Source organism: Octopus bimaculoides, chromosome 10 (assembly GCF_001194135.2).
Source record: "Octopus bimaculoides isolate UCB-OBI-ISO-001 chromosome 10, ASM119413v2, whole genome shotgun sequence".
NCBI lineage: Eukaryota > Metazoa > Mollusca > Cephalopoda > Octopoda > Octopodidae > Octopus > Octopus bimaculoides.
This window is the reverse complement of record NC_068990.1, coordinates 45,357,934-45,371,070: the sequence shown is the minus strand read 5'-3', so window position 1 is coordinate 45,371,070 and position 13,137 is coordinate 45,357,934. Positions and strand designations below refer to the sequence as shown.

General features: G+C 38.0%; 1 protein-coding gene across 2 annotated transcripts in view; it reads right to left on the bottom strand.

Annotated features, from left to right (window-relative positions):
* Nucleotides 1-247: 247 nt before the first annotated feature.
* Nucleotides 248-13,137, bottom strand: part of LOC106881980 (RWD domain-containing protein 3) — a 16,128-nt gene continuing 3,238 nt past the window's right edge. For both annotated transcript variants that reach the window (XM_014932514.2, XM_052971160.1), the window contains exons 2-5: nt 3,679-3,876; nt 1,606-2,000; nt 1,163-1,290; nt 248-366 (exon numbers count right to left, since the gene is read on the bottom strand). In XM_014932514.2, coding sequence (XP_014788000.1) covers nt 249-366; nt 1,163-1,290; nt 1,606-2,000; nt 3,679-3,876 — 839 coding nt within the window. In that variant the 3' untranslated portion in view covers nt 248. The remainder of the gene's footprint in view (nt 367-1,162; nt 1,291-1,605; nt 2,001-3,678; nt 3,877-13,137) is intronic.

The window sequence follows — 13,137 nt, the reverse complement described above, 5'->3', positions numbered from 1 at the left end:
CAGAAGGCGTCTCAGCAACCAGACAATTTAAGGCTGCCTATTTTCCTACATAAATAAATATTGCGTTGATAGTTCGGAGTTCTGCGTTCCGTTTATTCTGAATTTAATATAGGAAAGCAGGTGTACACCTAATGGTGTATAACCACTTTCCTATATATCCCTTCCCCTTCAGCTTATACAACTTTTTTTCTTTTTTTACTTTTCACCCAGCATGTACACTAACACAAAAAAATTCAAAACTTACATGTTCAATGATGTATACTCTTTAATTTAGAAACATAATTTACAAATAGATGTTGTGAACTGGCATTTGTGAAAATATCCTTAACTTCATCCAAGCTAGAACATTCTTGTATTTGCAAGCCACTGAAATAACAAAATAAATGCATTTTTAAAGGTAAACTTTTCTATATACCAAATTTGTCATTTATGACTTTAACATTAAAAGAAAAAAGTGAACACACAGAAATAATCAATTTAATAATTTTCTAGAGTAAATGACTTATTATAAGCAGTGCAGGCGTTCTCAAATAAGTATTTCATTAGTTTGCAATATTTGGGATTTATAAACGAGTATTTTTATTAATTGGTTTATTAAGCCAGTATTTGGTGTAAAGAAAGTTTGCACATAAAATTATGATGGAATGTTCAGACATGGCTGTGTAGTAATAAGTTGGTTTTTCAACCACATGGTTCACACTACATGGTACCTAGGGGAAGTGTCTTCTACTATAGCTCCAGGATAACCAAAGCCCCAAAACCTTGTGAGTGGATTTGGTTGACAGAAACCAAAGAGGCATATCATATATATATATATATCATGGACTCTCCCGCTGATTTGGCAGAGTTTCTACAGCTGGATGCCCTTCCTAACGCCAACCACTCTGAGAGTGTAGTGGGTGCTTTTATGTGCAACCGGCACGAGAGTACTGGCAACAGCCTCGCTCAAAAAGGTGTTTTTTACGTGCCACCTGCACGGGAGCCAGTCCAGCGGCACTGGTAATGACCTTGCTCGAATGATTTTCTAACGTGCCACCAGCACAAGTGCTAGAAGGCGACGCTGGTAACGATTACGCTCAAATGGTGCTATTTACGGACCACTATGAATTTACAAAACTGAAACATATACACATCATATTTACAGTAAAATAAAACATTTTACCTTGGTGTTATATTCAAACTGTCTTTCAGACATGGCCCTTCATACAAAACTGTCATCATCTTCTCTTTGCATCCAACACCTCTGGAATCAACATCCACACAAACTGTCTTGTGTTGGACTAGATATGACTGAAGAAGATTAAAAACCGATTAAAAGCATTTAGTGAAGATCAAGTGTAAAGTAGCTTAATACTGCAGCATTTAATTACAGTCCTTTACATCCAAAGTTCAAATCACACTGACATTAGCTTTTCAGCTTTCAATGAGGGGAGTGTAAAAACTGATAAAATATATTAGCTAACAAATACTGGGGTGTTATATCCTTTTCACTGATGTATGGCTTTGTGCCAATCTCAGAAATCATTATCATAAATATTACATCAGAAGCAATTAACTACTGGTGATGTTGATACATGAAGACCTGATATTATGTTAAAAAATTACCTTTAAATTGTTGTGTTCTCCAACAAGGAAAAGTAATATAATCTTCTTAAAAAATATTAGTTGACCACTTAACTGGAAATTTCTGCACCATTTCTTGATAAATTTAATATATTTTGCTTTAGCTCTCATATGGTCAATATGAATCAATAAGGTCCAATTTTGAACATCCTTAATTTCTGTTTGACTGCCAATATTCTGAGATGTAGGAGACTTAACTTTCAAGTTCTTGGTGTGTGATGATGATGGTAGTGGTGGCAATGGTGATGATGATTGGGTATCTGTCACAGAGTTCTCCCTGTGTGTTGCAAGTTGGGTACAGTCAAATATGTTGGAAGAGTGTAAATCTTGTATAAGTTCTTTAGCATAATTTATCAAATCAAGCACTAATGGACTCCCTGCAGGAAAGGAAATATTGTATTAGTTAAGCCACCAAATACTCCTATTGTACATAATGAGAGAGAGAGAGAGAGAGAGAGAGAGAGAGAGAGAGAGAGAGAGAGAGAGAGAGAGAGAGAGAGAGAGAGAGAGAGAGATGGAAGCTAAATCTAGTACTGAGAGGTCTTAAGGTAAACTTAGCAAAGACAAAGGTTTTAGAAAGTAGGTAAAAACAGGACCCTGATATCTTCAGGGAAATGGCCCTGCTCTATATACAGAAAAGGAGCAGGTATAAGCTCCATAAGCTGTACCCAATGTAAGCTAGACACACAAGGAGTGTAGTGTATTCCCAAACTAACAAAGTAAGCTTCATATGTGACAGATACACTGAAGCAGTAGATGCTATGAGCATAACGGATTCCCTTAAATGCTTGGATGGTTCAATAAAAGTTGAGAGCTCATGTTACTATAGTAGCTAGTATAGTATAATAGCTAGAACAAGAACAGGTTGCAAAAAAGTTCAGGGAGTTTCTACTGCTACTGACAACAAAGGTCTTTTCTCTCAGGGTGAAAGGTAGATTGTATGACACTTGTGTCAGAACTGTGATGCTGCATGGTAGCCTTGAATGCAGAGGACTTAAGAGGAGATAGGAAAGAAAAATGAAGCTAGCATGTTTCATTGAGAGTGCAGCATTAAGTGTACATGAACAACAAAGTACAAATGTGCTGACAGAAAAACTGAGGTGTAAGGAGAATCAGATGAAGTGTGCAAGAAAGACAAAAGTGCTGCTATGAACATGTGATGCAAATGGATGAGGACAGTTGCATAAAACCAATCACTTAACCCGTTCGTGCCGAAATTTTTCTAGTGAATGAAATTGCCTGAAAATTCACAGATACTATTATTTTGACCTAAATAACAACTGAAAAAAAATTTCACTGAAATCTGTTTGATACAGACTGCATACACATTAAGAACATGTTTCATTCTTTGATACAGATCATACACAAATCACAATTTGTATCAAGTATTTGTTTTGTACCCTTATAAATTAAGTGTCAGTTTAAACGGACAATCGGCATGAATGGGTTAATGAGGATGGAACTTGTAGAAGATATGGGATGAAGTGATTACAGACAGGACCTTGGACTTCATGGACCAGGATGACTGGCAATATGTGGTTCTTGAGAAGACCAGCCCATCTTCATGAAATTGAGATTCTGGAAGTACAATGTGTGTGTGTGTGTGTGTGTGTGTGTGTGTGTGTGTGTGTGTGTGTGTGTGTGTGTGTGTGTGTGTGTGTGTGTTACTATCTCTTTGCCTTGACATCATATGATAGTTATAAATGAGTGTCACTATTATGCAGACACTGCTTGCCTGAGGTACCCTTGTCTAGACATCTCATGATAATTGTAAATTAGCATCACTGTCATACAAGGGAGATTGTTTCCAGTCTTCTGTGAAAAACATATCTAATTATAAGAAAATATCACCTTGCTTGGTGACAGGAAGGCCATCAGGTCATAGAAAAATCTGCCCTAACAAATTCCATCTGACCCATGCAAGTATAGAAAAATAAATGCTAAAACAATGATGGGGTGGTGGCATTAAATACACATTAAATACATGTATCTGTCATTATATTGTCTATTTTTCAGTTTCTCAACACCACAAGCAAGAAATAAAGTTAAACTTACCAACATTATTATGAGCATGTGTTTGTAGTTTGTCTTGGATATCATCACATTTTATGGAGTAACTGGATACTTCGATTTGTGGGCAGCTTTCAGAAGGGTAGTCTTCAGAAAGACTGAAAACTAAAGTAACCTCATGGCTCTCTACATGAGGGCACCGTTCTGATATAATCACCTTCACACATATTTTCTTCCCATCACCTAATAAAGAAAATATATGATCTTACTGATATAAATATTCTTTTACTGGTTTCAGAAATTAGAGTATAGCTTCACTTTCAATAATATAGTAGATTAAATTGATCCCAGTACCTAACAGGCACTTATTTAATTGACCTTGGAAGGATGAAAGCCAAAATTAATCCTGGAGAGGATTTGAATTAAAAAAGACTAAGAATAAACATTGGACTGGCTTGTGCGGGTGGCACATAAAAGACACCATTTCGAGCGTGGCCGTTTTCGTGCGGGTGACACGTAAAAGCACCCACTACACTCTCTGAGTGGTTGGCGTTAGGAAGGGCATCCAGCTGTAGAAACTCTGCCAAATCAGACTGGAGCCTGGTGTTGCCATCCGGTTTCACCAGTCCTCAGTCAAATCGTCCAACCCATGCTAGCATGGAAAGCGGACGTTAAACGATGATGATGATGATGATGATGATGATGTACATATGTATTTACATACATACATAAATACATGCATGCTTACAGCTATATATATGTCTATACACACAAATTTCATAATTCTCTATCTGCATGGTACAAAACTCTAGAACCTTCACCAAATTATGATTGTATGCATACTTGTACATTATCATGAATATTTTATATATTTATATAAAGGGTAAAGACCCCCTTCAGTCATGAATGACCATGGGATTGCACCTAGAAAGTTCCCCTCCAAGGTACATGTCTAAGCAAGGTTGTTTTTATGTAAGGCCAGCAGCAGCCCATGAATATCAGTCTCCCCTCTCCATGCCACCAATGTTATCCAAGGGAAAGGCAAAGGCCGATACAGCTCGACACCGGTGATGTCACAACTCATTTCTACAGCCAAGTGAACTGGAGCAACATGAAGTAAAGTGTCCTGCTCAAGAACACAACACACAGCCTGGTCTGGGAATTGAACTCACTACCTCAAGATTGTGAGCCCAACACTAACCATTGAGCCATATGCCTTCACATATTGTTGTCATCATCATCATTTAACATCTTTTGTCCATGCTGGCATGGGTTGGATGGTTTGACCAGGGATGGTAAGCTGAGGGGCGGTACCAGACACCATTCTGAATTGGCATGGTTTCTAGGGCTGGATACCCTCCCTAATGCCAACCACTCTGAAAGTATAATGGGTGCTTTAACATGCCGCTGGCATGGATGCCAGATGCATGACAATAGTATCTACCACACACACACACACATTATTATATTATATATCTTTCCTGTCAATTGTTTGATGATGATGCTTATTTACAACCATCATGTGATATCAAGACAAGGGTACACACAAATATACACACACATATAAGATGGGCTTCTTTAAGTTTCCATCAACCAAATATATTCACAAGGCTTTGGTCAACCTGAGGCAATAGTAGAAGATATTAACCCAAAGTACTGCACAGTGGGACTGAATACAAGCCCATATGTTGGGAAGCAAGCCTCATACCCACACATAACATTTATCCAAAACCAAATCAGCATAACGCGCTAGTTGGAATTTCTCAATTCCAGCACTTCAATCACTCAAGAATTATTTTAAATGGCAAATATCTGTGATATTTAGGAGTTCAAATCCTACTGGGTCAAATTAGCTTTGAATCTTTTGGAGCTGGATAAATTAATCATGTATTATTCAACCAATCTAGTACTGAAAGCATATCAGCTACTAGCAACAAAATTTGAAGCCTTGTGCCAATGTTAGAAACTATCATTAGTTTTATTAGGACAGCTTAAGTTCAAATCCCATGAGCTTCAATATTGCAAAAATAAGTATTAATTGAGAAATATTAGGGATCTGGTAAAATCAACTGTACCATCCCCTAAAATCTGTGGCTTTCACTAGCTTCTATATTGTCTCCAGTGTTGAGAAAATAAATACGGATCAAAAAGTACTAAGGATCCAATAAAATCAACTGTTCTATCCCATAAAATGTGCAACCTTGTGATTATGTTAGGAATTATCACTATTATTATTATTGTTTTTGCTGCTGTTTGGCCCTTGTCAGCCCTCATCAAGCAGGCCTAGCCTTTTCAGGAATTGTCTACACCAAACTACTTTATCCAGTATATTCTTTTAAAATAGTATGGTGCACTTTGAAAAAATCAGCTGCTATTTCGAACAAGCAAGTAACTATGTAGAGGTTCCTTCAATGGATCAATAATTGTTACCATCCTTATTATTTGAGATGGACTGGTAGGATTAATAGAGCACCAGACAACATGCTTTGCAGTATTTAGTTTCTGATTTCAGTTCCTACTGAGGTGAGCTTTCCCTAATTAACCCTTCTCAAAACTGCTGGACTTCAGCCTATAATAGAAAGTATTATTTATATGGTAGATAAAAGTATAAGTAGAGTATCAGATGAAATGACTTGTGGTGACAAAATGCTTAGCAACATTTCATCCGTCTTAACATTCTGAGTTCAAATTCTGTTAAGGTTAACTTTGCCTTTTAGGGTTAATAAAACAACTACCAGTCAAGTACTGGGGTTGATGTAATCAACTTCTCGCCCTCAAAAACTGCTGGTAGTGTGCCAAAATTTGAAACTATTATTATTATTATCACCATCAGCAGCAGCAACGCTGTCAACTTGACAGCTGGTTACTACTCTCTCAAGTTACTTATTATTGACAACTATCATACTGTATCCACAACTATCCATCACTTGTTTCCTTTCTTACAAGTAAACCTGTAGCTAACATTATTGTCCTTCTATCATAACTGTCTCTTCCATTACTCCTTCTAGCACTGTCTTTCCCATTTCTCGTTCATCTGCTACAATATCACTCCAATCACTTGGTTTCCCTTTTCATACTTTCACTTCATTCTCCTTTGCACTTTAACCATCTTCTGCAATTGCTTTCACTTCTATCTTCTCTTCTTTAAGATCTTGTTGCTCTGTACAATGGAAAAAATTCATATAAAGTATGAGGTCTCTTTTATCTTGCAAAGTACATTGCAACCACACTAGTGTCACAATAAAATGTACTCAGCCCAGTCTACTTGGTAAAGTGTTTGAGATGAGATCAAAGGAGACAATGCAGGAATGAGAAGACTCATTAGTCTTGTCTCATTGGGATATGTCAGCCTTTCGAGTGCAGGTGCCATGATAAAATGCACCAAGTACACTCTGTAAAGTAATTGGTATTAGGAAGAGCATCTAGCTATAGAATCCATACCAAACCAGAACATATAAGCAAGATGTGGTCTCTCAACCCATTGAAGGGAGTTGTAAGTCTAAGTAGAAGCCACTGCCATGCCAGCACATAAAGCAGGCATAAAACAATGATGATGATAATACACAAAGAGTGTTAGGTATTTTGGGGAACAAAACAAAATGGAAAGAAAAACATGCTCTGAGAAAAACAGCATACATGCTCAAATAGATACATCAAAGAAACAAACCATCCAAACAAACTGCCTTCACCCTCAATGATGTGGCCCTGATGCAATCAGAAAAGCAAGTGTATGCCAGCATCAGGTTACTGTCACACATACTGTGCCCAACATAATGTTGGAGAGAGGGTCAATTGATCATACAGTTCTCCCAAGAAACTGGACATAAACTGCTCTCTTTTCCTGTCATGCAGGATTTGTACTTGATATCTTTGTACTCTATATCTGATAACAGACTCTGTTACACTGAGCCGTATAGTAATGGCCTTCATTGACCCACTGTTGTTCATGATATCCCAGGTAAACCCAGCCATCTTACTTTTTTCTCTTTGCTACAGATAGCATGTTCCCACCAAAGGCTGTCAGTGCTTTCCTGATCATGAACAAAGGCCCTGGTTCTGTTCAAGAAGTTGGCAATATGATTCACTGTGGATGGCAGTCAGAGCCACTAGCGTAGAAGTCTGAATGCTTCCAACAAAGTGAACTCTGCTAAAGGACCATGTACTGCTTAAGTGGGCGACAGATTAAATCTACTATCCAAAGATGCAGTAAGGAGACTGAAATGAGAGGCTGACACAACCAAGAGAATTTTGATGGAAGTGGTACACAACTGACTACTTCCAAGGAGCAAGCAGTTATAACAGTATAGAAGAGGTGTAAAACAGACACAACATATCTGCAGATTAGTGGTTGTAGCATGTTGGTGAAAAGATATTTATCAATCAGCTAAATGGCTTCTTTGTTTGTTTGTTTATTTATTTGTTTATCTAGAATATTTGTGTATGGCAACAGATGTGAAAGCTGTACTCTAATGTGGTTCTAACATAGTTTAGATAGAGTCCAGTAATCAGTGATTGATGAAAATAATTTCTGACTCTGAAAGGGAGTATTAATGCTTTAGATTGAAGCTTTGCTCATGACATAGATGTATGGTCACCATGAAATATCATACCCTTTTATATTTAGATATTCATTTCCCTTGCATACAGTGTGGTTGTCCTTGCATCTCTCTCCAGCTGAGCATTTCTAATCTTGTGAGCTTGAAGGTGCTGATGCCACATAAAAAGCACCTGTACCAGTGCCACATAAATGCACCTATGCTGGTGCTGCACAAAAGCACCCAGTACACTGCAAAGTGGCTGGTGTTAAGAAGGGCATCCAGCCATAGAAACTATGCCAAAACAGACAGTTGGAGCCTGAGCAGCTCTTCAGCTGGCCAGCTCTTTTTTTTCTTTTTTTTCTCAGCATGGGCAGAACAGAAATCTATTGAGGTAGTATGTTGCCAAACCTCACATTTTTCATTTAAGAGAATTTTTCTTCCACTGATCTTCAAAAGTGCTGAGCTACAAAATGTATTTCATGTAGGGAATGTAAACATTGAGATCACTGTATTGTTCAGATAGTGTCAAGTGAAAATGTACAAATGAATATACACACACACACATATATATATATATATATATCCATAATGTGTGTAATGCTATTATGTGAGAGGCTTCCATATAGTTTCGGTCAACTAAATTTCACTCACAAGGCAATGGTCAAACCGAAGACTATATCTTTTGTCTTTTACTTGTTTCAGTCATTAGAGTGCAACAATGCTGGGGCACTATCTTGAAGAATTTTAGTTGAATTTATTGTCCCCAGTGCTTATTATTTGTTTGTAAAGCCTTGTACTTATCCTAATGGTTTCTTTTGCTGAATCAATTGGAAAAGTCAGAAATAGAAATAGTAAGAGAGTGTGTGGACGATCATGGTGAAATAAAAGAAATAAAAATTTCAAAACTTTAATTTTTATATTATCACTAGCAGAGGCACCCGGCGTTGCTCGGGAAAGAAATTGTTGCTTATATACTGGATGAAAAAAAGCAAAATATGCTGTATAGCAATTTGAGGACATTCTGTAGATGGACTCTCAGATGAATGATGGCTGGGCGCCTCTCATGAATGGGAAAATTGAAGATGCGCCAAAAAGCCTCATTGGTACTTGGAAACTTTTACGAAAATTAAAGTGGGGATTAAATGAAAAAAATGATTTACGTCAATATCCTCACAAGAGTAATTGAAATAAATGGCGATTGTGGAACCCCCCACACACGCACACACACAGAGTATCACACATCAGATGAAATGGACGTGTGTGTGTGTGACAGAGAGAGAGTGAGAGAGGGAGAGAGAGAGTGAGAGAGAGAGAGAGGTCATGTATATGTACATGCATAAATATGCATAGATCTTTGTGTGTGAGTGTGTGTGTGTGCGTGCGTGCGTGTGTATAAGAGAGAGAGAGAGAGTAAATACTACATGCACGCTACGTCAATACCAGAAGTTGACATTTCATCACAAGTATATAAGCATTTGGTACAAAAACGTCCAAATAGAGAGTGAAGCTTTGTGCCGTTGTTACGTCAATACCGGAAGTTGACATTGAGGAACCTTTTTAAAGAAGTGAATCATAAATATAAAGTAATATTATTTATTTTTAATAAAAAAATCAAATGAAGAGCCTAACATTTATCCGAGGTCAAATTATTCATGCATCACAAGTATGGAAGCATTTGGTGAAGTCGATTTCACCTGAAAAGCGAATACACACACATCTCTATTTTATATATCAGAGAAGAAATAATATCCACTATTTAAAATATTTTTAACATGATTTACATTTACTTTAAATAAGCTCAAGTAGAAGACACTTACCCAAGGTGCCACACAATGATACTTAACCCATCCATGTGGTCTTAGGTTCAGTCCTGCTGAACAGCACCTTAGGCGTCTTCTACTGTAGCCCTGGGCCAACCAATGGGAGGAGGAGAGTCTGCCAAATGTTGACCCAACTGAGAGACCAGCTACCCAAATTGATAGTACCTTGGTAGATAAAGCAATTAAGGATATGAAGATAGGAAAAGCCCCCGGCCCATCAGGAATCACTGCTGAGATGCTTAAAATATTTGGCGGTGTGGGTTATGGTCTAGTCACTTTTATTGTAAATCAGGTGATACATAAAGGAGTCATACCCAATGACTGGTGTAGCAGGACCATAATCAACTGCTACAAAGGTGAAGGTGATACCTTAGATAGAAATAATTACAGAGGTATCAAATTATTGGATCAGGTGATGAAAGTTATGAAGAGGGTCATAGCCCAACTAATTAGGGAGAGTTAGAGTTATTCTAGATGAGATACAGTTTGGTTTTGTGCCAGGGAGAAACACCTCTAATGCTATATTTCTGGTAAGACAGCTGCAGAAGACATACATAGCCAAAGATAAACCTCTGTACTTGGCTTTTGTTGACTTGGAGAAAGCTTTTGACAGGATCTTCCAATCCCTTATCTGGTGGTCAATGAAGAAACTAGGGATAGATGAGTGCTGTACAAGCTATGTACAGGGATGCTATCAGTAAGGTGAGGGTCAGCAATGAGTACAGCGAAGAATTCAGGGTACAAAGCCTTAGTAAGTAGAAAGTCAGACAAATCACAAATCCCTTCAGGGAGATGGCCCTGCTCAATCTGTAGAAAAGGCGTAGGTAGAAACTCCATAAGATATACTTAGTGTAAGCTGAGGACACATAAGATGTGCAGCAATATCAGAGGAAGGTTAACAGGGAAAATAGCTTTTGTGTGTGGAAGATGCACAGGTACAATAAACACCAAAAATGTACAGAAAATAGACTCTATCAACTGCCAGGTGGGTAAGCTAGAAGTAGTAGATAGCTTCTGCTATCTAGGTAACCAAGTCAGTAGTGGAGGTGGGTGCTCTGAGAGCATAGCTGTCAGAATAAGAATAGGCTGGGCAAAGTTCAGAAAGCTCCTATCTCTACTGGTAACAAAGGGCCTCCCCCTCAGAGTGAAAGGTAGATTGTATGATGCTTGTGTGCAAACAGCTATGCTACACGACAGTGAAACATGGGCTGTAACAGCCAAGGACATGTGTAGGCTTGAAAGAAATGGAGTCAGTATACTTTGCTGGATGTGCAAAGTTAGTGTGCATGTATGACAGAGTGTAAGCATCTTGGGAGAAAAGTTGGGCATAAGAGGCATCAGATGTGGTTGCAAGTGAGACAATTGCGCTAGTATGGTCATGGGATGCGTATAGACGAGGACAGCTGTGTAAAGAAGTGCCTATCTCTAACTGTGGAGGGACCCCAAGGTAGAGGTAGACCCAAAAAGACATGGGACAAGAAGGTAAAGTACGATCTTTGGGCCTCACAAAGGCAATGATTAGTGACTGAGACTTTTAGAAATATGCTGTGCTTGAGAAGACCTGTCAGGCTAAGTGAAATCGTGGTCATAGCCAATGCTGGTGTCATGTAACAGGAAACCCATACCAGTGGCATGTGAAAAGCACCTTTGAAGTGTGTTGGGCTTCATGGAGGCAATGGCAAATGAGTGCTGTCAAATATCAGGTCATCAAGAATGAAATGTCCGATTTTGAACTGAAAGTTTATTTTACTTTATTTCAACAAAAAGCAATGCATCTAATCAAAGTATGCACCTAAATTATCAACACAATTTTGCCATTTTATCGGTAGCTTATTTATGCTGGCAGTGAAAAATTCTGGAGAGCAAGAGGCGATGAAATCACAAAAGGCTGTTTCTACATCTTCAGATTTGAAGTTTATTCCTTGCAAAAAGTTATCTAATACCTGCAAAACATGATAGTCAGTTGGTTCAAGGTCTGATGAATATGGCAGATGACAGAGTACTTCCAAGTTCAGTTCCTGTAACTTGAGTAGCGTTCTTTGTGCAACATGTAGTCAGACATTGTCTTGCAAGAGAACTGGCTTGTCTCTGTTGACCGATCTCAGTTGTTTAATTACAAATTCACTCATCATGTCATCCAATTGGTTGATGTATACGCTGTAATTGACTTATCAGGTCACATGAAGCTGTAGTGGATGACATCAGTGCTGGACCATCAAACAAACACCATTAGCTTTTCTTGGTGAATATTCTTTTGTGTTTGGGCACTTTATCTCTATCCAACCACTGTGCAGAATGCTTACTATTGTCGAAAAGAATCCATTTTTCATCACACATAACAATAGATGCAAAAATGGTTCGCTTTTATGCTGTGACAGCAAAGAACAGCAAATTTTAAGACAATGTGTCATTTGATGTTCATTCAGTTCATGTGGTACCCACTTGTCCAGTTTGTTTACCTTGCCGATTTGTTTCAGATGGTCCAGTACAGTTGGAATTGAAACATCAAACCTTGCAGCTAAATCACACGTAGTTTGAGATGTATCCACTTCCACTAGTTTCCAGCTCATCATTATCCACCCTGGACTCAGGTCTACCATGGGGCTGATTCTCAAGAATAAAGTCACTAGACCAGAACTTCTCAAACCATCAACATATAGTATGCTCATTCGCCACATCTTCACCAAATACCTCATTGATATTTTGAGCTGTCTGGGATGCATTGATTCCACAACAGAACTCATATTCCTAAACAATACAATTTTTTTTATCTATCCATGGGTTCACAAAAATTAATTTACAAGAGAAAACTCACAATATAATCAGACACCATGAATTGCATTTTGAAAAGTGATGATATAACTCTTCAATGTTGTAAAACAAAGAATTGTCAGGATGAAACATTTGAGTCAAACTTGGTGCATAAGAAAATTGGACATTTCATTCTTAATGACCTGATAAAATTGCAGTCATGGAAGATACTGGTGTCACACAAATGGCACCTGTGCCACTGGCATGTAAAAGCCCCCATTACACTCTCTGCATATTTTGAAAAAAAAAAATTCTGAAAAAAGTGAAAAATGAAGGAAATGGGGGTAGGGTGGAGGTAATTTAGAAATGTCGATTTTTGCCAATTTTTTTGCAGA